This window comes from Alligator mississippiensis, chromosome 9 (assembly GCF_030867095.1).
Source record: "Alligator mississippiensis isolate rAllMis1 chromosome 9, rAllMis1, whole genome shotgun sequence".
Taxonomy (NCBI): domain Eukaryota; kingdom Metazoa; phylum Chordata; order Crocodylia; family Alligatoridae; genus Alligator; species Alligator mississippiensis.
In genome coordinates this window covers 9,063,764-9,090,649 of record NC_081832.1, presented here as the reverse complement: position 1 = coordinate 9,090,649, position 26,886 = coordinate 9,063,764, and the positions used below count along the sequence as shown (strand labels likewise).

The window sequence follows — 26,886 nt, the reverse complement described above, 5'->3', positions numbered from 1 at the left end:
AAGCCAGAGAGGCATTTAACTGTACTCGATAGTATAAGATTTCTACAAAGCTTAAAAATGCAGGTTTTTATTGAGTCCCTTTGCAGGGGGTGAGCTGTGTGTGCTTACAGACCAGATAACCAAAAACCTTCTCAGTGCAGCTCCTCTCTCAGGCTAGGGACAAAAGTTACACAAACTGGTTTAAGTGATCAGAAACTGGTTTAAACCTGTAACAGCACAGAAGTTCAGTGCACATAAAACAGCTTCAAAATGGCTGAAACTGGTTTAAGATGAACCTGGTTGAGTGTAGTATCAGACTTAACTGATTTGGGTCCAAACGGTTTATGAAACTTCTGTCCCAGACCCCTTGCTGGTTCAAGTTAAATCACAGTCCCCCAGCATGCTTTCTAGCCCTGGGCTGTACTGTGCTGTCTGCTCCAGCTGAGAAGGGCTGGGGTCTGAGGCCAGGGAGGGGGGTTAAACTCCCCTTCCCCCAAGTACAGAGGTGCCCTGACCTGCTAAAAACTTACTGCTGGCTGCAACTGTGGATTACAAATCCCAGAGGCACCTGGAAGCAGGAAGAGGAAGTGATGAGCAACCCTGCAGAGTCCTTCTGCTGTGAGTCTGGACTGCAAATCCCAGAAGTCTGGGGGGCAGCAGGAAGAAGAAGTGAACACACAGCTCATGTTGGCTATGTGCCAGAGAGCCATGCTCTAGCACCTCCTGGCTTCTGACTTGAGCTAGTGCAGGCATGTGGCTGCATATCCGAATCAAAAATGAATGTCTGTCCAGTTGTTTCTCAGTTTTATCCCTGAAGCTTAAATTAACCTGCAAAGACTGAATCGATTCAGCCTCAGGCTTTTTGATCGTCTGTACTTAGCCCCAAATTTAGATGGTAAAGTTTGAGAAACTCAATGGAGGAGCTAACCTTAATTCATCAAAGCCAAATAAATTCACATTACACTCAACTAGAATCTTTCTATTGACTTTAATGGGTTGGGCCCAGAGTGTGAAGCACTACAAGCATGCCAGACAGCAGTATTACAGAGGTAAATGCAGCTCTTCAGTTCTACTGAACCAATTCGTTTAGTTTTTATGTAAAGCGTAGCTATGGCCTCAGTCTGGGTCACAACTAGTGGGAAGCAAGCAAGCCAACATGACCATAGCTCAAGATACTTTAACCAAATCAGAAAAGAGGTCCTTTGGTGACAATCCCATTTTAAAGTGCCTAGGACATTGGTGCTGGGGTTGGAAGCATGCTGGCTGGATTTTGTTCTTACCTCAGAAGATGCAAATCACCAGGCAGGATTTACTCTGTAAAAAGACATCATCATACCCTCCTTAACACCACTCAGGCTTCAAACCTGCCACAATCCTGCAGCTGTTAAATCTGCTGTCGTAGTTCTATAGACTTCCTTTGATTTGCACTGGCAAAAGCCAGACATGCAATAGCCTTGAATAGGAAGAGTAATTGCTGCCACTTCTATTTCCATCAGTTTTATACATTCATTCCATGCCGATGATACAAGTGGACACCCAGAAACAAAGTGGGCCAAACCTTAACTTACCCGACTTTACCAAGACCTCTGCCTAAATAAGGATGTCAAGGTTTGGCACACACTTGCTATGAAATCCTTTTTATTCAATGGAAAAGAAAAGGACTAATCTGCCAATATTTTTGTCTTCTGGCCAAGGGAGCAATAAAACTTGAGAGCAATTTATTTATCGGACAAAGCCAGAAATCAGACAAAAAGGCCAAATGCTGATTTCAACACCATGGATGCAAGCAGGCCCAAAGGGGGTGTGGGGGTGCAGAGAAGGGAAGAGAGAGAGACAGAAGTGGCAAAGTTTAAGGAGAGCAGGAAGAGAGAGATGGACATGAAGGCTTCAGTTTCAATCTCTGAAAAATTCTTCTTCAACAAAAATTCCCTCTTTGATTTAAGGAAAAATGCTTCATCACAAAAATTTGCATTATTAAAAAAAAAAAAAAAAAGAAAGAAAAAGAAAAGATAGTGCTTTTGTTGCTAGGGGAGCATTTGCTTTGTGTCTGATGAAAACCTTTAACAAAAAAAAATTCTACTCTTACATTTCCAAAAAGTCCTTAAGACTAAACCATGTTGCAAGTTGGACTGGGGAGACAGAGGCGCATAAGTTGCATCCTTTATATATGTATATATTTTATATAAATGTACTTTGCTCAAACCTGACTTTGGTTTCTATCCGAGTCCTAGCTGCTTTTTGGCAGTTTGCTCTAGACTTATTGGCATAGGCTAAAAAGGTTTTTATTTAGACAGTGTCAGCTGAGCATCTGTGCATGTAAGAACTGGAGTGGGAGTAATCTTGACTGAATTTCAAAAGCACATGTCTCTTTGGGAGCTGCCTTGATAATTATAAATCTGAGCATGTTTAAATAGTGGGGTTACTCCCCATGGAGGAGTCCCCATTTCCTTTCCCAAGCACAGCTCCCTATTCTGGGAAGCGTTCCCTGATCAGTCGAGAGAAAACTGGCTGGGAACACTCCCTAACCTATGACCTCCGCTAACAAAAGGTAGAGAAAGCGTCTAGACCTTCAGTCTGAATGCGAGAGAAGGCAAGTATTGTATTGCTGAGATACAGTGTTTGCCTTAGAGAGCAGAGACGGCGGCGTGTCAAGGGAGGTGCTCAGACTGGAAGGGGGGGGGGGGGGGAGGAGGCACAACCAAAAGCAATGTAAGCTCCAGCCCTAATATTTGGTGAATGTAACCCAGATCACACCAGAAAGAAAGAAGGATCTTTCCTTCCCATCCATGTATTAAGATGAGCTTCCCAAATCAGCCACAACTGAACAGACCCACTTTGAAGAGTGTTGGATTTCTCTTAGCTTCTTTGCATTTCACAAAGAGCACCTATACATTTCTAACAACTCCGCTCAAGCCACCAATTTGGGTTCAGTTCAGGGCTGATTATTATGAGTAACTCAGCAAACAGTTGTCAGGGCAGACAACAGGACCTCTCTCTTGTGGAGCCTTTCCTTCAGTTTGGCTGTTTAGATAAACGCAAAGGTTACTATGAAACTTCCTTCCATCCAGTTGTTAAGGTGGTAGCCGCAAATTCAGACCAGGACACTTCAGATCCCATCTCTCCCACACACATCCTCTGTGACACTGGGGAAGTACAACAGGCATAGCAGCACTGTCCAACCTACTACAGAAGGAAGTCAGACAAGTATGTGTAAGGGGGGGGGGGAATTCCCACTCTGTGCACTGGGGAAAAATGTGGGAAGTGTTAAGAGAAAGATGTTTGATGTAAATATCAGTATTTTAAAAAATACATATTTAAAGAATAGAGCTCCAAATTCAGAAACTTGATCAACTTTCACACTTCAATATTTGCTTTCAACCCTCATTCATGATGAAAAAGTTGTTTCAAAATTCTGTGTGAGGAAAAAGTAAAGCTACAATTCACAAAAGTTGAAAAATGCCATTTCAACATTTTTGATTAGAAGAAAGCATTTTGACATTCCCAAAGCCAAAATGACATATTTTAGCTTGTTGAAATTACCCGAGAGGTTGCTTGTCAATTCACTTCAATGGTAAACTGCTTTTTCCCCTTCTGAGACGGACAGCCTCATGGAAGCTCCAGTCCAAGAAAACTGGATGCTTGACTTCCCCATGACCAAGTTACTCGGGCAGATCACTTACTAGTAACTTTCTCTGAGGGACTCTGAATCTGGAAGCTGCATTATGGAAGATGTACCAATATGGACCTAAAGTTTAGCGTTGTATTAAACTATTTTAAAATAAAACATTATGGGTCAGCTGAATAACAGAAAGTACTTTTGGATCAAACTGACCTGAAAAAACAAGATATGTCCTTTCATTCCCCCCCCGTAAACTGTTTTCTGTTAGAAAAATCCAGGTTGGAACGATTCTTTTACTAATTGTACAAAAATAAAAATAAAAAGCCACCTCTGTATACCAAGCCAGGGATAGTTTCTAGGAATTACTGCTACAAGCAGACATGGGTGTTATTTCCGGGATGAAGAAGCCAGTCAGCATGGTACTTCTGAACAGTGGTAGTCATGGTTCGAATTACACTGACTCTTGGGGAAGTCTGCAAAAATAATTAAACTTGGAAGAAGCAATCCAATCGGAGACCTCCCCCCGTTATGATTTTCAAATCTTATGGGGGGGCTTAGCCCACACCCCTCAAGCTCCCCCCTAATTTGCACCATGGTGGTAGTGAAAGGATTACCACCCGATTACCAGAAACTTTCCTTTCTTCAGCACAGTGAAAAATCTTACATGGGATCACAAAGCTGGACACAAAGAGAACAAGACAATTTTCTGTAGCTGTGAAACCGAATTCAGTTCCTCCAAACTGAATGCTCTGATAATAAGGAGTAAAATGGTAACAACCAACTACAAATATGCAGAACATGAGCAGAGCGTTGTTATTCGCCGAGCTTTCAAATGGTGACCCCTTATCCGATCCAGACTACTTAAAAGCTATAAACCTCATTGCTTGGAGAAAGTGAGCAGCCCACAGATTCTACAGCCGGATGTTATCATCAGCATGTAGCCACGGAGAAGACAAGTGTAGCTCCTTCAATTCTGGTCCTATTAGTTGGATGCTGAATTAGGGAGCTACACGTATAGACAGTTTCTCAGCGGCCTGAGGCAGGATAGGATCCAACAACAGCAAAGAATGTCATCTTTGAAGAATTGTGACCCACGCCCATTGAAGTCAGGAGGGGACAGTGCTTTTCCGTCCTTCTATATATTTTGCACTGTGCCAACATCCCAGATGGACTATAGATTTTATAAAGGGAAAGGACAGGCTGGAAGAGGACTGTAATACCATCTCTTGTGATTAATGGCACGTGGATTTGAATGGAACTATTTTTCCAAACAGCCGTTGCCGTATGAGTGCCTTCTGGACCAAGCTCACAGTAAAGACGCTTGTCCGGCTAGCGGTTTTCATCATACTTTCTGAACGCATCCACAAATCCACAGACAGACAATCCTTGAGGTATAACTGTGCAAATACAGAGAAACCAAACAAGTAAAACAAGTAACCAAGCCAACTAGCTATTGGCATTTGTGTTCTCTCAATGCTTTCTCCCCAGTCAAATTATTTCACACCCTTCCTGTACCTTCTCCAAAATGAGACCCAAAGCCCTTTATTTAGGTGTTTTTTTCTTATGACTTAATAACTAACTAAACCAATTGGGGGGGGGGAGAAGAGGAAATGAGGGGGTTGAGAAGGGCACTATGAAACGATAAGGAAGTTGCAGACACAGTTATCAGCTCTGTCCTTAGACCAACACGACTACAACCAACAACCCTGACAACAAAGTTGCTGCATTTTTGGGGGGCAATCTATTTTGATAGAAGGCATAACCGAGTGCCTCAGTTCAGCACTCCACTTCTTCTCCCAAGACAAAACTGAACGTTTTTTGGTGGTATTTCCATTAATCTTTTTAAGAAAGGAGGGGAAAAAGTCTGAGTCAAACGCTAGCTAAATCTGAGAAAGAATTCTGTTTCTAAACTAAATTAGAGGATTTCACTAGACGTTCAGGCATCAGAAGCAGGCACGAGACACAAAACCAAAACAAAACCTCTAAATCCGTTGGTTCAGATTAACTGGAAATGGTTTTCCTGCCTGGTGGTTGTGTTGTGACCTGCTGTATGCAGAGTTTTATGAGCTTTATTCTCAACATCCAAAGAGAGTCAGGGATTATCCCCAATGATGCCAACAGAGAACTTGGCTAGTGCTGCCACTAGCATTATTGTGATTGTGTCAACTAACAAATGTGCCAGTGCCAGGATGTCATAGCTAAGGGGGCAAGTGATTCAACTCAAAGGGTCCAATACAAAACAAACAAAACAAAAACAACCCCCCCTTTAATTAGAGTGTAAAATTGGGGGGGGGGGGAAGGGGGTTCTTTTTTGCAGAAGAGATTCTTCCCACCCTACATCCTCTCAGCCAAATCAAGTTTCAGAGGATTGTGCCTTAGAACAAGAAGCTTAACAATTCCTAGGAAATTCAACTCCAGATGCCCAAGAATGCCAGAAGAGGCTTGCTGGCATCCTTTGGATACACACAGTGCAAGCTCTCCATGTGCAGTTTCAAGGGCGGTGGTCTGAAACCTAACAACAATGCTGTGAAAGCTACAGAATAAAGCACTTTTTGGATCTGCTGGTTTTGGCAATATAGACACAGTCTGGGGCTGCAGACAAGGTCCTAGACAACAAAGGCTCTGAGAATAACCATCTGATAGAGAGAGTGCTGTTTTGCAGACTGCAGCTTTTAAGAGCCTTATAAGTTTTTTTCTCATTTTGTTATGCACTGCAGTCTCCCCTTTTCATGCAACACTTAAATATGTACTTTTAAAATGGTGGCTGTATATAGAAATAATGTGATCTGTTACTGGCCTACATTGTGTTCTCGCTCCCTCTCACGTACGCACACATTTACTTTTTGTTAGTCTATAACAGCACATATCTACCCTGCCTTCCGACCGCATTTGAGTGCAATTCAGTGCAGACAAGGTTCTTTGGATGAGTCTGATATCTTTCATTAAATCAACTTAAATAGTTGGAAAAAAAGTTTTAAGCAAGCTTTTGGGTTTAAAAACCTTTAGGTCAGGCTGAGGAAGTCTCTGCAGTTGGTGTGCGCTCTTCCTGGAGCAAGACTACTAGAAAAAACCTACACATAGCAAAGGAGCCAATGACGTTCGTTCCAAAAAATTCTTTTTAGCCCTTTTTTTTTCCTGTAGTCTAGAACGGCACAAATTCTCAACAGATTTTTTTTTTCCTTCAACAAAATAGGGCAGGGAAACCTAATAATGAAAGCAAAAGATCATGAAATTAAAATAAACCTTTGGCTCATTTGCTTCCTTTAATCATGGGAACAAGGTAACTGGTGCGAGTTTTATAAAATTAAAACTGCAAGTGTTTCCTGCCACTTAAAAATGTAATTATTGCCAATGAGAACAGTCCCCCACTCAAACTTTCTAGATTAGACCAACATCTCTGCAGAAACCTTCAAAACAGGCAAGAGTTTAGATGGGTTTCTTACTAAAGAATTTTTTTTAACTTTTCTTTCTAGAGGCTAAATTCCTGCCAGATCTTAATAAATATCTTTGCCACCTTCAAAGCTCTCCATACATGCTGGTTATGTCTGTCCACACCCCTCTACACACCAGCTGCTCCTAACCTTGAGCTCAATTGTTTTTCCTGCATCTCATGTAGTTATTTGCAGTGGTTCAAAAATTTTACAAACAATGGAGGCAGCAATGAAAGTAATTCTACGTGGCCTTTTACCTTGTTGTATATAAAAGGCCAGATCGCACATCTTAAACAACTCTTTTTTTGATCACTTTAGATTAAAGTTCCATTCATAAGTGGTTGATAAAATGCTAATAAATGATTTATAGACGTCATAAGCATGTTACAGACCTCAGCAGTGTGTTACAGATTATAGTTTATAAGCCAACGCCATAAAACTATTGACTTGTTGGACTTTATGACAATTGATTAACCATTTATGAAAACATCCATTAAATCATTTAACACTTTGTAAACTGTTCATAAATGGAATCTCAATTTAAAGGGTCATTCTAATATGCTCAGCTATACTGTTGCATTTTCTTTTTTTTTTTTTTTGCCCAAACATATTTTGTCTATAGGGTACACCAAGGTAAAACCAATTCCCAGATTTTTTTTAAGTGACCCACTGATGCCATGATAGCATATTTTTAAAAAGCAAAGACTGTTTTGCAAGCAGCTTTAGATGGATGCTTTATTGCTGAAATGTCAACAGCTTTGGAAAGTTTGGCAATATGTTGTAACCTGGCATGTAATGAATCTTGGGTTAATAATGTAAGTTTTGTGGAGCAGACACTAGGTGGAGACAGTAAGACCCCATGGAGTCCTGCACCTCTGGCCACCTAAGCTGTATGACAATTTAAAACAGAGGGGCTAGGTAAGGCTCAAAGGGTTTAGATACCTCCAGCTATGCCAAAGCTTAGATTAGAGGTTGTAGCCCTCAAAGTTTCAACCACACTTCCCAGCTACTGGTGTTGGGTGCTCATTCCTGTCTGAAGGAAGGTTTAGGTTTCAAGGGCACCTTTACATGCCTCAGCGTCTTCGCGCTTCAAAATGGTGGCGGGGGCACTTGGACTAAAGCTTTAGTTCAAGTGCCCCTGCCGCCATTCTGAAGTGCGGGGACGCTGATACACGAGACGCGGGAGGCTGCTGGAGCACGGTAATTACCACACTCCACCAGACTCAATTAATCGACTCAGCTCAGACACGCTTAGCATGCCACAGCAAGCTCCGCACTGGCGTGCAGATGCCCCAGAAGTCTGTACTGATGGTTTACAGAGATGGACTGAAAACACTGTGGGGCCTTTAGGTAGGCCAAGAATAATCTGAGCAATCCTTTGTGAAACCCCATCCTACACCAACAAGGCAGAAATCTTAGAACACCATTTCAATTAAAAAAAAATTCAAATAAAACTCTTGCATAGAATTTACTGATTTAAACTGAGGTTTCCCTAAAAAGGCAGGCATGGGCAGGTACATACGAACAACTAGGCTATGACTAAAAGGCAACGGATTGCTTATTTGCTGGCTGCAATTTAGTGCTGCATGACTATCTGCATAACCAATTTGCTTATCTACTGCCCATGGTCATAAGTCTGCAAAGTCTATATTAATAACATTATAATCCAAGGTAAACACTGGGGCATGACTGTGACGAACAACGACACAGTACTTCCTGTCAGGGCTACCACATTTCATGGAGCAAACTATATACCACTGGTAAATGCTATTTAGCATCTACTGCTAAAAAACCACCAGCCTTTTTTATCATAGGAGATTTTCAGTTCTAATGTAAAACTGCCCTATGCAAGTCAATGATAGAAGGGGAACAGTGTGTGTCAGACATCACATAGATCAAGGCAAGGTTACGTCACAAAAACACCTGACAAATCAAAGTTCCTATTGCACTCCTTCCTTCTCTCAGGCCTCCCATTGCACAATGACAAGTCAGAAGTGCACAAAAGCAGTCCACAAGGTAATTCAAGAGGTTATATAAACACTTTCTTCCTCTTGAATGCAACTTTAAAAATTACTTTCAGGGCACCTGAAAGGATACAGATAAGCAACTTTTTCACCCTTGAAAAAAAATTAAGGGCCAGAGAGTCACTGTAAATTACTGTAGCAGCTAAATAACTTGGGATTTCTAGGCTTAGAGTCAACTCACTGATTTTAAGTCATTCTGATTTACAGGAACAAGTTCAGATGCATTGCAAATCAATTTTTCGTGCATAGACGGAATTAGGAAGTTATCTTGTAAGATACAAATTGTACCCTTCATTTCTTTTGGGCAGCTGAAACATCACTGGGCAGCTTGCAATACTAGCACATATGCAGGCAATAAAGTTTTAACTGAAAGCTGTAGCTCATCAAGTTACTGTGAATGGAGAGAACAAAATACTATCAAGCTTTATACCAACGTGCAACTTTTTTCTTCACACTCTGGCTAGTGAAGTGCAGATGCTCAAAAGCTTTTGATTTCTGAAACTCATAAAAAGAAGAAGTCAGCAGAGGATCCAGCATATCTGGAACACTTAATAGTGGGACAGAAAGCAGTCATTGGACATTTCCCCACACCACTATGAATTTGCTTATATAACTACCTAGGTGCATACATATTCCACTGATGGGTATGCATTGCATGTCTACTGCTAAGTTGCAATAGATAGAAGTTAAGAGTTTCTAGCTACAGAGAGCTTTGCATCAACACCTTGGCATGTCAACCTTGAAAGTAGCCATCATACCTCTACCACATTTTGCATATTCACATGTATGGTATCTGCTCATGGGATGACTCGCTCGAGATACTCTGGCACTGGGCTTGGCTGTGTGGGAGAAGCTAGGCTGGCCTTCATTCCAGCATGTGGCATTTTAGGAAGTTGCCTCCTGCATCTCTCTCACTGGCTGAACCCCACTTTTCCATGTTTTACTGCACGTAAGTGATGATCAGGGAAGTAAATATAAGGTAAGGGAGCAGGAAGACACCAGGCACTATTTGCCTGGAGACTGCTGAAGACCTCCCCCACCAGGCATGCCATAACCTTAAGATTTCGCTCCATCTCTACAAACTCCAAGCTCCTGTTGAGCTTGACTGTAAGCCAAGTCCAAATTGATGACCTGAAAGGGACCTGAGGCACCTCCTGTTCTCTTATAACATGGGGGTGCAATGTGAAATGCTGACATAAGGACTACTGCACATTCAGAGAATACCCTTGGGCTAGTAGGCAGAGTTAAAGAAAACTGTATGAATACAAGAGGCAGCTCCTGTTAAGAGTCTGTTTATATGTAAAAGCAAGACCAGAATTAGTCGGGTCTAATTTAAAGCACAGCAGTTATTCCAGAAAAACTCTATGGGCAAACACTCCTTTCTGAGTTTAGGCTAAATCACTTTGTAAACTGAAACACAAACCAGAACACTTATTTGGAAATAAGAGTGTCCACATGTTGAGTTACCATGGAGTTGTCAGCCTCCAAGACAAATGATTTGGAAAGGAAACAGATAGCATGCCAAAAGCCACTGGCTAGGCAGGGAATAAGACACAGAACCCCTTAATCCCAGGCACTTGCCCTATCCACTATACTATACAGCCGCTGAGTTGGATAGTCATCATAAAGAGCACACTAAACTCAACAGAGCAGTTTTCAGAAATCAGGCAAAATCCACCCAGCCGGCATTCTATGACAAAAGTCAAAGACACCATGCTGTATAAGGATAACTCAGACAACTATCAAGTCCTGAGCTTTCACCAGTGTTTGTAACCAACACAACCAGAGCCATTATGCACTGATCTACTGCCACAGACTATCCTTCCCTATCTCCCCAAGATAGCCGACAGCCGCAGGGTCTGTGACTGCCTCATTACATCACTGGAAAAGTGAGAACAGCCTCTCAGCTGCACAATGTCCCGCCCAAAATGCGCTCATCGGCAGCTGGAATTGGTTCGACTTTAAATGAATCTTCCTGGGAGAAAGTAGCATCAGGCAGCGTGTCCCACTGAAGCAACCAAACACTGCGCAGAGGTATCGGATGTACTCCAGGAACAGCTGGAATTCTCTCTTTCCTCTTAAGAATCACACCCTCTCCTTCTTGAGGAAGACATTTCGGTTCAGTGTGGGAAACATGCAGGGAGGAGACATGAGATTGTCTCTGGAACCCCTTTTGGAATGATTAAATGAGTTAGTGCCCAATTGTAATGAAATCTCTGAAGCCTCAACCTCTTATTCTCCCTTCCCCCACCAAAAGAGAAATCCTTGGGCTGCTCACAAAAGAAACAGGGCTTTCACCATCTCAGACTGGTATTGCCTAGGAAGGTAACTGGTTATAATCCCACCCAGTGCAGCCTCAAACAAGGTTGGAAAGAGTCCTGGTTTAAACATGGGAAGGTTGCGAAACAAAAGGAGGGAGTACTGTCCCTCTAGGTACAAACATTACACATAAACCAGTATAAGTGACCAAAAACAGGCCTACACCCATGACAGACCACAAGTTCGGGACACGGAGACTGGATTAAAATGGTGGAACATGATAGATCTAGATTGATGAAGTGTCAGACGACTGGTTCAGATTAGTCTTGAATGTCCATCTCTACCCTATTTCTCCATCTTGGAAAAGCTCTGGCTTACATGATCAAAAGGTGAGAACTGGTAAGCTCCACTAAAAACAAATCAAAACAAAACAAATCAAAAAAGGCAGGATGGTATCTGGCCAGCAGGACCAATGCTTTGGCTTCTCACGCAGGAAAATAGAAAGAGAGTATCCAGGTTAAATGTGAGAGAATGAGGTCAAGGTATAACATCCCCCATTTCCTTATGCTCTTGATTCAAAAAAGGTTGGGAGGCACAGAAGCATCAGCTGGCTGTTTTGTGAGGCTGGGGGAAGCCTTGTTTAAATGGAAGTCCCCTCCTCTCCTCCCCACCAGGGGCAAACAAAGCAATCCAGTCTCGTGTTAGTCAGACAAAAGTGCCTAGAGCTACGAAATTATCCAACTACTTAAACTAACAGCATTGATCAGGCTGGAAAACAAAGCTGCAGTTCTTGGCATCTGCACAATTAGGAGAGTACAGCTGCAACAGAGTTTGCATTTTTCACCTGCTAGTAGTTACAAAAATAATAAGAGAAAACTTTCCCTCTGCCCATCCCTGAACACGGGCAGAATGAACGTTACAGATACAGTCTGACTAGCAAACATCACTAAGATTAAATTAATCTCCCAGTATTCTTTAAAAACAAAACAAAACAACAATCAACCAAGTATAGCAGATGACAGATGTGTTTGGCTTGGCAGGCAATGGGTACTGTTGTTCCTAGAACTATTCCTATAATCTGAGGTGTCCTGCCTTCCATGGTACCCATATCTTTTCAGCTGCAAGTCCATTACAGTGAACCCTACACTGAAGTTCATTACAGCATTCAAATTAAAATCCATGAAGTCACTGTGAAAAAAGCTAGCTACACCTACATTGGCAACTGCTGATTTGAACAATTGGGCAGGGTTTCTTTTTAACCAAGTGCATGTCTTACACCTGATTTTATTTTCTTGATAAAGGAGCCTTCCCTTGGTTTAACATAAAGCCAATGTTACAAATACCATTGGAAAGACGCACACAGAGCATAATCTGGGCCTCCCTGTACCAAAGAAAAAGAACATAAGATGATGCAAGTTTTCTCCAAAGCCTTTTGAGACTGAAGTGCACTTGTGGTTTGGAGTGCAACAAAACCCAATGGTCAAGTGAAAATAGAAGTTCTTTAATGTTCGCACACAACCGTCGCCCTGTTTGAAGAACAGCTAATTCTTCACATATTCACTGACTGACCTCATGCAGCCAGAGAGGTTTCCCCTCTTACTTCATAACTGAATTAAAGTAAATTAAACCCATTCATGCATTTTTTTCTTCGAATTTCAACAAGCTACTTTCAGGATTTAGCTGTACATAAATGCAGAAAGGCCACCGTGAGTCGATTGTGAATGAACTACGTGGGCGTGTCTATACAAGATGCTGTCGCCGTAGCAACGCGCTACAGCGATGTAGCATTGGCAAACTCGAACTGTGGCGCCGCAGCTGCATCACCATAGTGATGCGCTCCCTTGCTATAGCACGTCACTACGGTGACAGCAGCTAAAAATAACTGCACTGCCAGTACGGCACAGCGCCATCTTTTAGTACTTCCTTTAGTACAGCCTAAAGGAAGTACCAAACGATGGCGCAGTAACAACGGCGCTGTAGGGGCACATGGAGACGCGCCCTGCATGCCCATTATATTTATTCTCCCTTTTAGTCACTGAGCAGTGGCTGATGTATTTTGGTGAAGAATAGCATCTGTCACAAGACCACACTAACATTAGGAAGAGTAGAGGTATTAATAAAAAATGATACTGATGTAACCTGCTGATCCCCTCCCATATCTGCTTCACAGAGGAACTGCTACACAGAAACCTTTGGTCCTGAAGCCCTAGAAGGTCCCAGTTCAATCTTCGGTGTCAGCCAAAATGGTGGCTGTCACGTTTGTACCCTGCATTCACGATGAAGGCTGCATCAAGAGCGAAGCCCCAGTCATTCCAGACTTGAAAAAAACTGCCTCAGAGCCAAGCAACCTATCTAAAACGTGAAAAATGCTCAGCCTCTTGTTTTATACTGCGTGCGGTGGGCCTGGAGACTAGCCCAGAATATTTCAGTCGGAAGTCATCATACGCATTTGTTATGTGGATTGCAAAGAGGTCTTCTCACCTGGAAAGAGTTCTCACTACAGCTTTATGAAGGGGAAAGGGGAAAAGGAAATAAAGAAGAGACACCATACATAAAATTGGAAGCATAAAATTAAACATCTAAGCTAATTTTTACTCTGGAACGAGTGAAACAAAGAGCAATGTGACTGTGGATGCTTAAGTATCGTTAAGGGGGAGTTTAATTGGCCAATGTTCCTTTTGATCTCAGTACTGAAAAGACTAATATGTATACAAGTTGGTGCTGTTATTGGAGCCAAGGAACTATACAGAGCAACAGTAATACTGAGTATTGGTGGAGAGGCAGATCATGAGGAACAGCAGTGCTTGCTACTCCAATACAAAAGGTTCAGAATTCATTTTTTGAGCAACCAAGCACCTGCAGCTCCCATGCACGTCACTGGAAATATTGGTGTTCGCATCCCAAAGCTTGTCTAACTTAATGCCAACTAATAGCTGGGCCAATACAAGGTACAACCCAAAGAAGTCCTTGGCTCTCACATAGTTTCTGGATCACCACAGCTATGTCACTCTTATACTATGTGGGGGGAAATCAAAAGCTCTTTGCACAATTGCCCTCTCAGGGTGCTAGCAAATGTGAAGGGATGTCAAGCATTTCAAGAGATCAGCGCGAAAAGACATACTACGCTTCAAGAATGAAATCCTGGATCAACTGAAGTCAATGTCAGAACTCCCATTGACTTCACCAAGGCCAGGATTTCTCTCCATTTGCTTCCAGAGAGAACCAGAAGATGTTCTACCCTCCATCACATCCTGGCCCTGTTGGAAACTGATTGACCAAAAAACTCCTTAGACAAACTTCTCACTTACCAACCCCTACGTGAGGGTTATAAATGGTTTACCTCCTCCGTGCTCAGTTGGTTCATGCATCCGTATTGCAACGGGTGGCAGCATGTGTGAGAGGGGCCTTTGTATTTTAAGCTGTCAAGTATATTCTGGACACCCCACCCTTTCCAACACAGACAACAGGAATGTTCAGATTAGCCAAGGGTGTGAGAACGACTTTGCTAAGCATTCATCTGTGTCTCGGATCATGAGCAGAATGTGGAATGCAGAACAGGTGAGGGGTGTGGGAAGTCTGCGACATGACTTCGCTTTTATGGCTTTTGGAGGGTTTAAAAAACTATGAACATGTTAAGGGTGGGATTTTCAAAATCTCTCACTGTTGATTTAGGCCCATACTGAACACTTAGCAAGTCATACCCACTGAGTAAAGTCTCCATCCCTTTAGGCTAATGTCTGATTAAGTATTTTTAGTCTCAAGAGACACCATGACCCCCACAAGTGCTCAGCACATTGAGTCAGAGGACTCTGACTGAGGAACCTGAATATGGATTTTAAAAAACCCCACCAATTTGGGTACACAGATTTGCAAATTTTGGCCCTGATCTTTCAGGGCTAGACATTGCATAGGAATTGATCTAAATGGCAATGGCATTGTTCCTTTTCCGCTTCCCCTGCAGGCAAGTCTAGCATGAGTTGCATAATCTGTTGGTTTAAATAAACCAAGAGGAGAGCAATTCTGATTCCACAAGAGACTCCTCAGCCCTTTAGGGCAAAAGTCTGGGTCACTTCCCCTTCTGAAAACATTTCAGAGGTTAGCAGAAGCCCAGTTCCCTTTTAGCAACTGCACTTGAACAAGTGTGCAACAGAGCTGGTCAAAGCTTTTACATTTTCAGTTATGCCCAATTTTTCCTCAGTTTTTGGCCAGCTCTAGTGCACTCATTCAATTTAGAGTACATCTGTAACCCATCAAGCTCTGGGCTTCAGTTGACTCCTTTATAAACTAGGCAGAAAGAAGTGCCAAAGTATCCTTGAACATGGGCACATTTGAAATCTCACAGATTTTTTTCTTAATGTTGCTGCTCAAGCCTCTCTCTAATGTGATGTTTACCTGCGTAAGTGCTGCAAGATCCTCACATGGTTAGCTCTGCAATTGTCAAGTCCTATATACTTACTTATTTACAAAACAATGCATTTCTGTTTAAGACTAAGAGCCGTATAGCATCCTAAACCCTATGCAGAATTACCACTGGTTTAGATGAAATGGATAGATGAATTTCAGTTTGGCAACTCTCTTCACCAGTAGAAGAACTCTCTTCCATGGCAGTAGAAACAAAATCCCTCTCCTTACACTCCGAGAATGGTTTCTTCTTTCCTAACCAGTCTGAAACCCCCTTTCTTCTTTATTGCCAGCACAGCCAACAAGGTGCCACTGAGCCTGGTTTGAATTCCCCAAACAGGGGACAGAATTTAGGTATTTCCACCTGAGCAGTCCTAAAATTTGGTGCAATTAGCACTGACGCTTCTGTTAGTCTGTGCACCAGGATTTAGAAAAGGAAAACTAATTCTCAACATTAGTGACAAGAGATGCACAAAGTCACTACGGAATAAGTGTCCAGTCCATCTCACTATGCACAGCTCTCTTCTCAATTACCCAAGAAAGCACTGACAAAAGGAACAGAAAGGTTTTCTGAGGAGAGTCAGCCTACTTGCTCACTGCATTTACTTTTCTAAGCTATTCCACAGCAGTTATATTTGATGTATAAAAACGGCACATTATCCCTGCTCATGAATATACAGCTATGCAAATATTGGGCCAAATTTTGAGTGTAATGAAGTAATGGCATCTACTATTGCAAATCTGGAGTAACAGAGAGCAAGGTTTAGTTCATTATCTACAAAATCTAGAGGCCAATATGCATGAGTGACTGGTGCCTCCTGAATCTGGGGGGGCATCCACAGAAGCTGCTGATGGCGGCAGCCCTGTCATGGGGGGCACCAGCCCTACTGACAGCATCAGTGTCAGCCGGGGGGGGGGGGGGGTGGCACGTGCACCCCCTACCAGTCACCTATGTCAATATGAATTTTGACTGAAGTAGGCATAAGGAATCAACCTTACAGTTATGCTCGTCTCTTAAAGGAATCACCACCTAGAGACACCAGGCTGAGTGGATGTGATATCATATAAATGTGATCTACTGTTATGATCATCAGCAACAAGCAGAAAGTATTTTTAAGCAATGTTTAGTGTTACTTAACCGGTTATATTCACCAATGTAATTGACACCTATTCCATCATCCTTAATACACCCACTTCTTTCTCTGATACCATAAATAGATTAGAGAAGTTTCTGCAGATGGCCATGACCCCATTTGTTTGTGCACTTAGCCATGTATGAATCACTCTTGGCTTGTAGCAGCACTCTGGAATTACTGAAAGATAACTAGTCGGCACAGACACCAATAAATGAATCATGCTTTCCACAAGACCAAACCTTTGGGCTTTTACAGACACCAATTACAAAGTAAGAAGAAAAGAACAAAGAAATTACTCAGTCTATTTGCACAAAGTCATGCAAAGTTGATTCATAGTTTTACAGAATTATTACTGACAAGTCTTTGTAGGGGGCTGGAGTAACACACTGGCTACTCAACAAATTGGTCTTTCTTACTTCACTTGATCCTGAAACCCTATATAATTCTTGAAGAGGTTACATACATTTTTAAGGGCATCTTTTCAACTTTTATGTCATTTTAAATAGTTATTTAATCATCTTGCATGCATGCCCTTCATTCTTTGTTACAGAATTGTACTTGTTAGGTTGCACTGGCCAAGTCTTCAGTATTGAGCATTTTGGTAGCACCTGTTAAAGTGCACATGTCTTGTCTAAACTCCCATCACATGCCCAATTCTTCATAGCTGTAGATGTAAACAGAGTGTTCTGAATAAGCAAGTGCATTGGCATAAGCAAGTCTGTACATGCAAATACAGGCATTTATGCACATATTGCAGTGTAAGATTCACCACTTGCGGGTAAGAATCTTGGTCATTTTTTAGTAGGGATTTGTAAAACCTCGTTAACATCAGACACAGACCAATGACTGGAAGGCATCACAGAAACCCACCACAGAACAGCTAACTAACACAAGGAAAGTTAAGTTCAAAGTTATGTACTAGACTTCAGTCTGAAAAAAAATCTAGTCTGTGACTGGCATTACAATGTGCATCAGAAACGGACAGCAGACAGTGTTCTAGATCCAGTGCAAATGCAAAAAACTGTACAAACTATAAATGTCCCTTCATGATTTTATGATAGGCACTGCCAAATTTCTGGTAGATCACAAACAGAAATACATTGTGGAGGGTAGGGGGGTGCCTCAATGCTGATCTCAATGCCTGCAAAAATCCATCAGGTAAATTCAGGTCACAATAACTGCACGTTTTGACAGACTTGATGATACACACCCATCTGCCCAAAAATCAGCAGTTGGGATCAAGTAGAGGCAAAGAGTAACTCAGGATGAGTTTTAACTCCGGGAAGAACTTTTACTTCCAGAGAAGCATGCAATAAGGTGCAAGTTAAAAAATGCAAAAACTCTGCTTAGCTCCATATGAATGCCTTGCTAACTAGCACATACTCTAAGAAGTGGGTTTTCGCTCCAATGAAATGTATTTGATCTCTTCTAAACCCCAGCTGACCAGTGCCTGCACAAAGGCATTATTTTGGCATAATTGGGAGTCTATGCAAGAAAAGGCTTAACAGCAGTTACAAGAACTAATCAGAGGCACTCCTGAAGCTATTTGGGAAAGCCTGCTCAATTATCCCTCATCATTAAAGGGCATCACCTCCTCAACTAGAAGACAAAGCCCACACAAGCCGGCCCCAAGACAGACCGACTATTTTCAAGCAGATTTAAATTAAATGATTTATAATATAAGATATAAAATATAAGATATAAAATATATTTTGCACTTCTACTTCTGACAAACTTGGATCCACATTGCATGAATCACTGCAACAACCATCACTTTTCATGCGTAAGAAATAACCTATGTGGGTAACAACCCACAATTCCCAATACAGTTTACCCGAGGATAAATTGCTACTGACAGAGGTGAAAGGACAACCCCCCCGCAAACTATTCTGAAGAACTTAGTGGCTGTTTTATCTGTACAAAACTTCTGAGGTGTCAACTGAAACTACAACCTTTTTCTGTGCACTATAATATTAAAAGGATTCGCATCCTAAAAATAATAAAATGCCCTATTTCAGGTGGAAAAATATTCGGAAGCAGAGACATGCAGCATTAGGTAGAAGGGATATCTCTGAAGTAAGTACTGTAGTATAAATGTTAAAGTGACCATAGGTTTCTTAGTGGAGAAAATTCAAAAGGCTTGCAACACTTTGATAATAGTTTAACGTCTCTACTAATTTCCTGTTTAGTATAACCATGCAATTACCATGCGATCTGCAGGACATGAGGAACTATATACTTATAGGTGGCTTCAATGTAGACAAGAAGTTGTCCTCTTCCTCTTGTTCTTCTTGTTAAACAAAATTCTGCAGAACTAACTTAGAAAAGGGGGAAAGAAACGTGAAAAGTTTTCATTACAAAGCACCATTTAAAATGCAGATCAAAGCACTGCCTTGGAAGTTATATTCCTTGCCAAGTCATCAAAGCCTTTTCCACCCTCAGTAGTTTCCCAAATCCTCAGACTGGGAATAAGCTGCTGTGGTTGAAATAAACTTAAAAATAAAACACAACTTGCTAAAGTTAACCAATACTTTAGAAATTCCCATGAGTTCAAAATTCCATTTTCTGGCAGTTAAGCCAACTAGCTATTATCAATTATTTTATGTATAAAACTGTAGTCCTTTGCAATTATTGAAGACCATTACAAACAAGTAAGCATACAGGCATACAGAAATGTATGCACACTATCACTTTCACCCCCTTCACTGATGTCTAGAAGATCAGAATTTGACTTCAACAGGCAAATCTCACAGAAATTTAGCCCCAGAGCCACAAAAATCATTTGTCATACAGACCCCATAGTCCTTAATGGCCCCTTTGCTTTCTATATATTTAGGAGTATACTCATTTTGCAAACCGGGACTACGCTTAAATGCAGCAAGGCAGCCCTTGTAGTTCCATGACAGAAGCTGTTAGTAAGAAGGCAAAAATAAGCTGACAAAAGATGCACTAAAACCATCTATACCAAAGACTTTAAAGCTCTGAATAAGAACATACACCACACAGAATTTCCTTGCATACAGCAGATCCGCTTAATTGAAAATCGGTTTTTATTTAAAAACAATCACAAATGAAAAGTCCTAACGGATCAGTTACCAAATAATAACTGTGTGTTAACTGAGGCAAGACCAATCTCGACTGTACGATTATTTACCACTTAGAAAAAAGGCTAGGTCGTAGTTACTGGCCACTGGTGTCACTATATACTTATACACTTCTATTAGAAAAGTCATCTCATTTATAAATTCCATTTCTAATTTAGGTTTACAAACTGATTCTGGATTTGAATTTATGCAGCCAGCTGCCAGCCCCTAAGATATTTGAGTTTTGTACCTTTGGAGAGCAATAGCAAAATAAAAATAAGGGAACCATTGTGGAAGTTTATATTTCCACAGAATGCATCAAGAATTCAGCTAAACCCAAGTCAATGTTGCAAAATTTCACATGCAACTTCAGTCCCAACTCTTAAAATGCCTTGGCTTAAAAATACATAGCTATGTCGTTCCCTGCCGCCATGGTACATTATGCGCCAAAAAGTATTAGTATCTGAGAACTTCCTACAAAACCCGAAACAAACAGAAAGACTCATTCTGGTGGTAACTAACACCTCCATGACACAGAGTAACCAAGTCATATTGTGTCAAATATCCTCTTCTGGATATGCCCCATTAAGGAAGAGTTCACTGTATCATGTCACTGCTATGCATTATAAATGATTTCAGGTGCCTCTGTTTCAATGCATGCCACAGGACTCTGACCCACCTTGTAGTAGCAGGATGTGAAGTACTGTACAGGTGTTCACCCAGAAGGAAAAGCAGCTTAACTCTGTATGTCTGATCCTGTTTCCTTCTCTATCCCCTTTTTGAATCAACATTGAATGAAAGCAATAAAATACAAAGAATAAGTTGCCATTTCATGGGACTAAAATAAAACGCTGCTCTAAGACCCCACTGGTACGTACACACGGAAGGGCAAGGGTGACTTATGACTGTATCTTTACTCAAAGAAGGTTGTGCTTTCACAGAGATAAGTAACCAGAGATAGCCATCTCCATGTAAAATCCTGGAGAAGAGAAGGTGCAGATAATTCTTAGCCTTTTAGAAGTAAGAACTACCTGTGCTTTTTCTCCACTTGGATTTTATGCAGAAAAGAGTCTCTCTGTATAAAACACTTTTTGGTGTAGCAAAGACACAATCGAAGCTGGGTGACACACACCTGACTTTTCATTTGTTTATATCAAAGTGAAATATCAGGAATTGAATGGCCACGGGTAAAGATTAATTAGCTTGATAAAAAGCTGGTAGTAGACCTGTGCTTGTTTTTGTAGACTTATTTCTGAAATGTTCAGTTAAAAAAAAAAAAAAAAAATACAGCACGTAAAAAACCTGAGCCAGTATTACAGATTTTTTTCAGTAAGGAGAGTACAACAGTTCCAGTGCTGCCATTGACACGTCAATGAAAAACACAAAACATTCTCGAAAAATTATATATAATCACAGCAATATAGAATATCATATATAGTAGTCAAAGAGAGAGAGTTTGGGGGTGGAATGGAGAAAATTCTAGGCTCAGCCATCTGCATTTGGTTTATTAAACTAAAGGATGTGAAAACACTGGATTTCTTTCTGAGGACAGAACTTCTCACATGTAATAGACTTACAATTTTAAATGTCTTTAAATGGTTGTAAAACTTGTGCTTTCCAGCTCTAAAAAAAAAAGAAAAAGATGAGGGAATATTCTCATTGCCGTACCAAGAGAAACACTTTATTATTAAAGCTATCAGACACTTCACTGTACTAAAAGCGACCTTCAACCAGCCCCTTACTCAAGGTGAGCAGCTCTGAACCCCTGCAGCTGTTATATGCATCTACATTATCATGGAAGGTTGAAGCAAAACAGAAGCACAGAGGCATCTCTAGCCAAAGATTCCCAACCCTGTATCAATATACAAGAAGTCCTTCCAGGTCTGAAACGGCTCCATAGTTTTCCAGAGCTCAGCATTCATAGCAAACTATTACCTGTACAAAGGACTCCAAATGCTGAATGAACAAGGCCCTCACAAGATCCTGTAAAAACTTGCTCATCGATTATACCAGACAGAATAAAAACAAGTTTAGCTGTTTGTGGCAAGAGGCTGTGAGCTATGAATGAAGACTGTTGCAAGGACTTTGCTGGGCTGAATAATTAGTTATTTACAGACACAGACAACACTGAAATCACCCCTGACCCCCTTCACCCTGGGTGACTGATTAGAGGCCACAGCAGAGATGTCTGGCTAGCTTAGCTGGCCTAGTGTGTTGGCACTGCACCAGGTCAGAGTACTCTCTCTAGTCACTGTGGTAGTCAAGACTTTGAACCTGTACTGAAAAAAAATAAAACCCTTTGTAATCCTCATCTAGGAAGGCTACAGACAGAAAGAGCCCAACTGCTTCATTTGTTTAAATACTCGTTTGTCACCTGAAATAAGAAATGCACAGAAATATTTTAGATGAACTTCACAGTTAACCCAATTAGAGGGTTAAATTAAAAGAAAGCAGTTTGCACCTATGCTACTATCTTGCATCAGTCCTGTGCTAGATTCATACCTGCAAAATTAAACGGAATCTCGTTTTACCTGTTCTCAGACCCCATCCAAATAATTTTTCAAAACTGAGTCATGCTGCCCCCCGCCATCTACTTTAAACTAATGAATCTAATGGACTCTCAACTCTGTCCTTTCTGTTAAATCAAAGTAAAAAGAAGCATTTGTGTAGCCAGCCCCACTGCAATATAACCACTCTTGCTTCGTAGGAAATAACAACTAATTTCAGCAAAGGAAGCTACTGCCAAATACACTGACGTAAGATAGTGGTAAAAGTTTTGAAGGCCTACTCCAAAGCCTAAGCCAAAAGAAAACTTACCCACTTTGGGTCAGGACCATGATGTTAACTAGCTGATTGTGTGGTGCAGAGATTTGATAGAGCAGACTAAAGAGAATAGGGTCTCGTGGAGTAGGTTCTAGCTTTTTTAAAGGAAGAGATCCTCCAATAGGTAAGTTTTTTCTTGGTTACACATACGCACACCCCAAAATCAGCACCTATTACTAAGCCTTTCAGACACTGCAGGAAATCTAGAAATGGATAGTATTTCTAAGAAGTCAAGCAATTAAATTAAAAGATCAGACTGTTCCAATAAGAAACCTGTGCCAAGGATCAGATTGGAAGAAGAAAGACTGTTTCTTCAAAAGACAGAGTGGATGCTAATTCTTCAAAAATATTCCACTTTGATATTATCACAGTTCTGATCAGACCTAAACTAAAAAAAAAGTTTCTCAGGTTTATGTCATGGGATAACAGACTCGTTTACATTCACTCCCTGACTGGCATAAAAAAAAAGAAATCTGTATCTTTTAATTTGTAGAGCTCTATTGGTATTCCTATCTAGCATGGCCTGTTAAAGTCAAGAAAGAATAATGGTCTATTCAGTACTGGTAGTGTTAATAAAATCAGGCAAATCCAGCTTAGCTTTGTCTGAACACGAATGAGATTAAATCAGGATTAAAAGTGCATACAGTACAAAGGCTATGGTTTATTTTACAATTCAGGTTGAACACGTTTTAGTACCCATTCTATGAATGCCTATAGATTTTTTCCAAAATCCATATATAACCAAATCAACCCAAAATATGGCTGGCATAGTTGATGGCACAGGATTCAAGGCTTTGACTATCCGAAATGCTAAAGACCAGAGTTGCCCTAAAACACAGCTCTGCAGCCTCAAACAACAGACCCAATCCTAAGGTGTCAATGGGAATCGGTGGCATTAAATAGGGTTCAACTGACTTTCACATGCTTACATCAGGAATGAATTTGCCCTATTGGGGTGTTAACAACAGCAGGATTATGCCCAAGTCTCCACTTTGCGCCAAACGCACTAGCACACAGAGGTTACGACTGCGCTGCGTGGTACTGGATGTCGACCCAAGTAGAAATGAGCCCTCTGGCTGCAGAAAAGCCACACAGGCTGAGACGCTTTGAAAATAATCAGGCCCAGGCAATGCATTTTTAAAAATAGCCGGGGAAGCCAAATGACTTCCCTTAAAAAGAAAACTCCGTTTCCATTTCTAGGTAGTTTGTTAGGGTGATCCAACACAGAAGTACAGGCTATTTGGGTCAGACAATGCTCTCACTGATTTTCCACGTTTGCAGTTTAAAATATCATTTTTAAAAAAATGTAACGAGTTTTCAAAATATTTGCTCCACTTTTGCCTCCAGCCCTCCAATAATTGAAGGCGTATCATTGAAATGGAGCGGTTAATTAAGATACCTAAAAGCAAGGCTCAAAGTGTTAACAGCGCTAACCTTATGGGTCAAAATCTCCTGAGCATCACTTCAGCCGAAGTGAGAAACGTAGTCTATTTGGAAGAGCAGACAGTTAGAGCAGACAACTAAATTAACAAGACTGCCTCGGTGTCAGCCAAAACATCATTACGGCTGATTAGCTGAGGGGAAGGGACGATATAAAAAAAAAAGATGAATTGGAAAAGGAAATTTTACATATGCTGAAAAGGAAACGTTACATACACTGAAGGGAACAAGAGGGGCGAGGATAACCCTCGTGATATAAACCCCTCACAACTCTGCACGGGGTCGGGCAAAAGCGATTTCTGAGCCCGGCGGGTCCCTCGCCCGCGGACGCAGCGCGGTCGTCCCTGCTCATGCCAGGATGCTCCGGCACAAAGATGCTGAATCCCAAGCAGCAACAGATTAAAGATCAGGATGTGCACAGACCGGACAAGCCGCTTAACAGCGACGGCTTTCTTCGCCCCTCGCGGCAGTCTGGCAGGCGGGGAGCGACCGGCTACAACTTTACTGCGATGTGGGGCGCACGGAGAGCCCCACTCGCCTGCTCGCCGGCCACGCGTGACTTTTGGATCTCGCACAAAACTTTCCTCCAAAAGACACCCGCGGCCGCCGGCGACTCCGGCTGCGAACCGGTGCCTCCAGGTGCGGGTTAGGGAGGAGGAGGAAGGGGGGTGTCTAGTGCCCCAAATCTCCTTGCTCCGGCCCTTGAGGAGAGGCTGTGGCAGGGCCCCTGCCACTAGCTGAGCCCCCCGTGCTCGGCCAGGGCTATTTATAGCCGCCCCCCTCACACTCACACTTACACACGCACTCGCACCCCCGGCCCCACTCACTGATCTCCATGCTCTGGAACAAAGAGCGCTTGCAGTTGCACGTGCAGGACACATTGGGCTGCAGGGCGATGCCGGCGGTGCCGTTCAGCCCCATGAAGTTATACATGGGCGAGGAGGCGGCGGCGAGGCGAGGCGGCGGGGCCCGGGCCGCCCCGCATGCAGGCAGCACGGGCCGGGCGGCAGGAGCCGAGCGGGCCAGGAGCGGGCAGGCAGCCCCCTGCGCCCGCGTGCAGCGCGCTGGAGCCGCCGCCGCCGCCAGCCCGGGCACTGCCCGCTGCCTCCGCGCCCGCCTCCGCCGCCGCCGCCACCGCTCTGCGCGTCTCGCGCGGCCCCAGCAAGATCCCGGCCCCGCCCCTCCCCTCCCGCCCGCCGGGGGGAGTCGGTGTCGCTGGGGGGAGCAGACAGACGCGCTGACGTCAGCGCTAGACTGGGACTGCCCTCGCCACAGCCCCGCCGGGCGGGGGGTAGGGGTGAGTGACAGCTGCACGGGCCAATCACAGCGCGCTCTGCCCTCGCCCGCCCCGGGGGGACGCGTTGTCTCTTAAAGGCGCCGCGCACCTGGGAGGGGTGGGGGGAGGAATGGGTTGCGCGCCCCCTCCTCCGGGAAGCACGGGCCTCGGGAGTGAGTGCGTCTCAGCGGTTCACAATCTCCCTTAGGCGTGCCCCCCCCAGCAACACACACATACACACACACACTCTCTACCAGGAGCATGCAGACACCCCCAGCAACCCTCCTCCTTTACACTCACACACATGCACACTCTCAGGAGCACACCCCCCCAGTAACGCTCCTTCTTTACACACACGCACACTCTCGGGAGCACACACCCCAGCAATCCCCCTCCTTCACACACACACACACACACACACACACACACACACACACACACACACTCCCCTCCAGGAGCATGCACACCCCCCCCAGCAACCCTCCTCCTTTATATACACACACACACATGCACCCCCCCCCAGCAACCCCCCCTACTTCAAGCATGCACACACACACACACACACACACCACCCAGGAGCATGCAAACCCCCCTCAGCAGCCCCCCCACCCCCACTGGAGCACACCCCCCTCCTTCAGGCAGGCAGGCATGTGACCACACTCCCCCCCCATGCATGCAAGCCCCCCCAGCAGCAGCCCCCCTCCTTCAGGCATGTGTGTGCGCACACACACACACACACACACCTCTCCCTGCATAGGGGGAGATGAGAGGGGCTCTGTGGGGGGGCGGGTACGATTAGGGCCGGTGCTCAAGGGCAGGGGACCAGGAGCTGGTTGGGAACCAGCAGCAGCTCATCCGGTGGGAAGGTGTGGCAGGACTTGCCCCCGGAGAGCCCTTCCCAGGCTCTGCGCTGTGCTCCCGCCCCAGCCACCTGTGCAGACCCCCCTCACCCCAACCCCAGTGAGGCCCTTCCACAGCCAGGGGATCGCAGTCATGTCCCCGTCCTTGTGGCTTCTCCTGGGGGCAGGGGTCTCCCTGCACGTTGCCCCCAATAATCCACCCCCTTCAGAAAGCCAAACTCCCTCTACTGCCCAAGCCGAGGGGCTCAGACAAGCCACCGTCTGCTCTAGGACAGTTTTCTTTGCAAGGATCTGCTGACCCCGTAGCCTGGCTGCATAACAGCATGGCTTGCTTTTCCCCACTGCCACGGCTCCTCTCCACTGCAGCACAACTCAGGCCTCTCGGCGCCTGCACAACCGGGCCATAAACAGCCTGGCGTTCGCTGTGAAGGCTGCGTGGTGCCAGAGGACCCTGCTCCGGTTCCTTTCCTAATGTGTAAATGCACCTTGTAGTGCATCCAACCTCCCTCTTTAGTGCTGGGAATGAAATACCTTTCCCCATGAGGACCTCTCCCC

The 26,886-nt window shown here is 43.4% G+C and overlaps 1 protein-coding gene across 2 annotated transcripts in view; it reads right to left on the bottom strand.

The window, feature by feature from the left end:
• The window catches only part of PMEPA1 (prostate transmembrane protein, androgen induced 1), a 61,266-nt gene extending 35,973 nt beyond the window's left edge, over window positions 1–25,293 (bottom strand). The window contains exon 1 of one of the 2 annotated variants that reach the window (XM_006276593.4): window positions 25,023–25,293. In XM_006276593.4, coding sequence (XP_006276655.1) covers window positions 25,023–25,128 — 106 coding nt within the window. In that variant the 5' untranslated portion in view covers window positions 25,129–25,293. The remainder of the gene's footprint in view (window positions 1–25,022) is intronic. The other variant, XM_006276592.4, reaches the window with a different exon arrangement.
• Window positions 25,294–26,886: the final 1,593 nt, after the last annotated feature.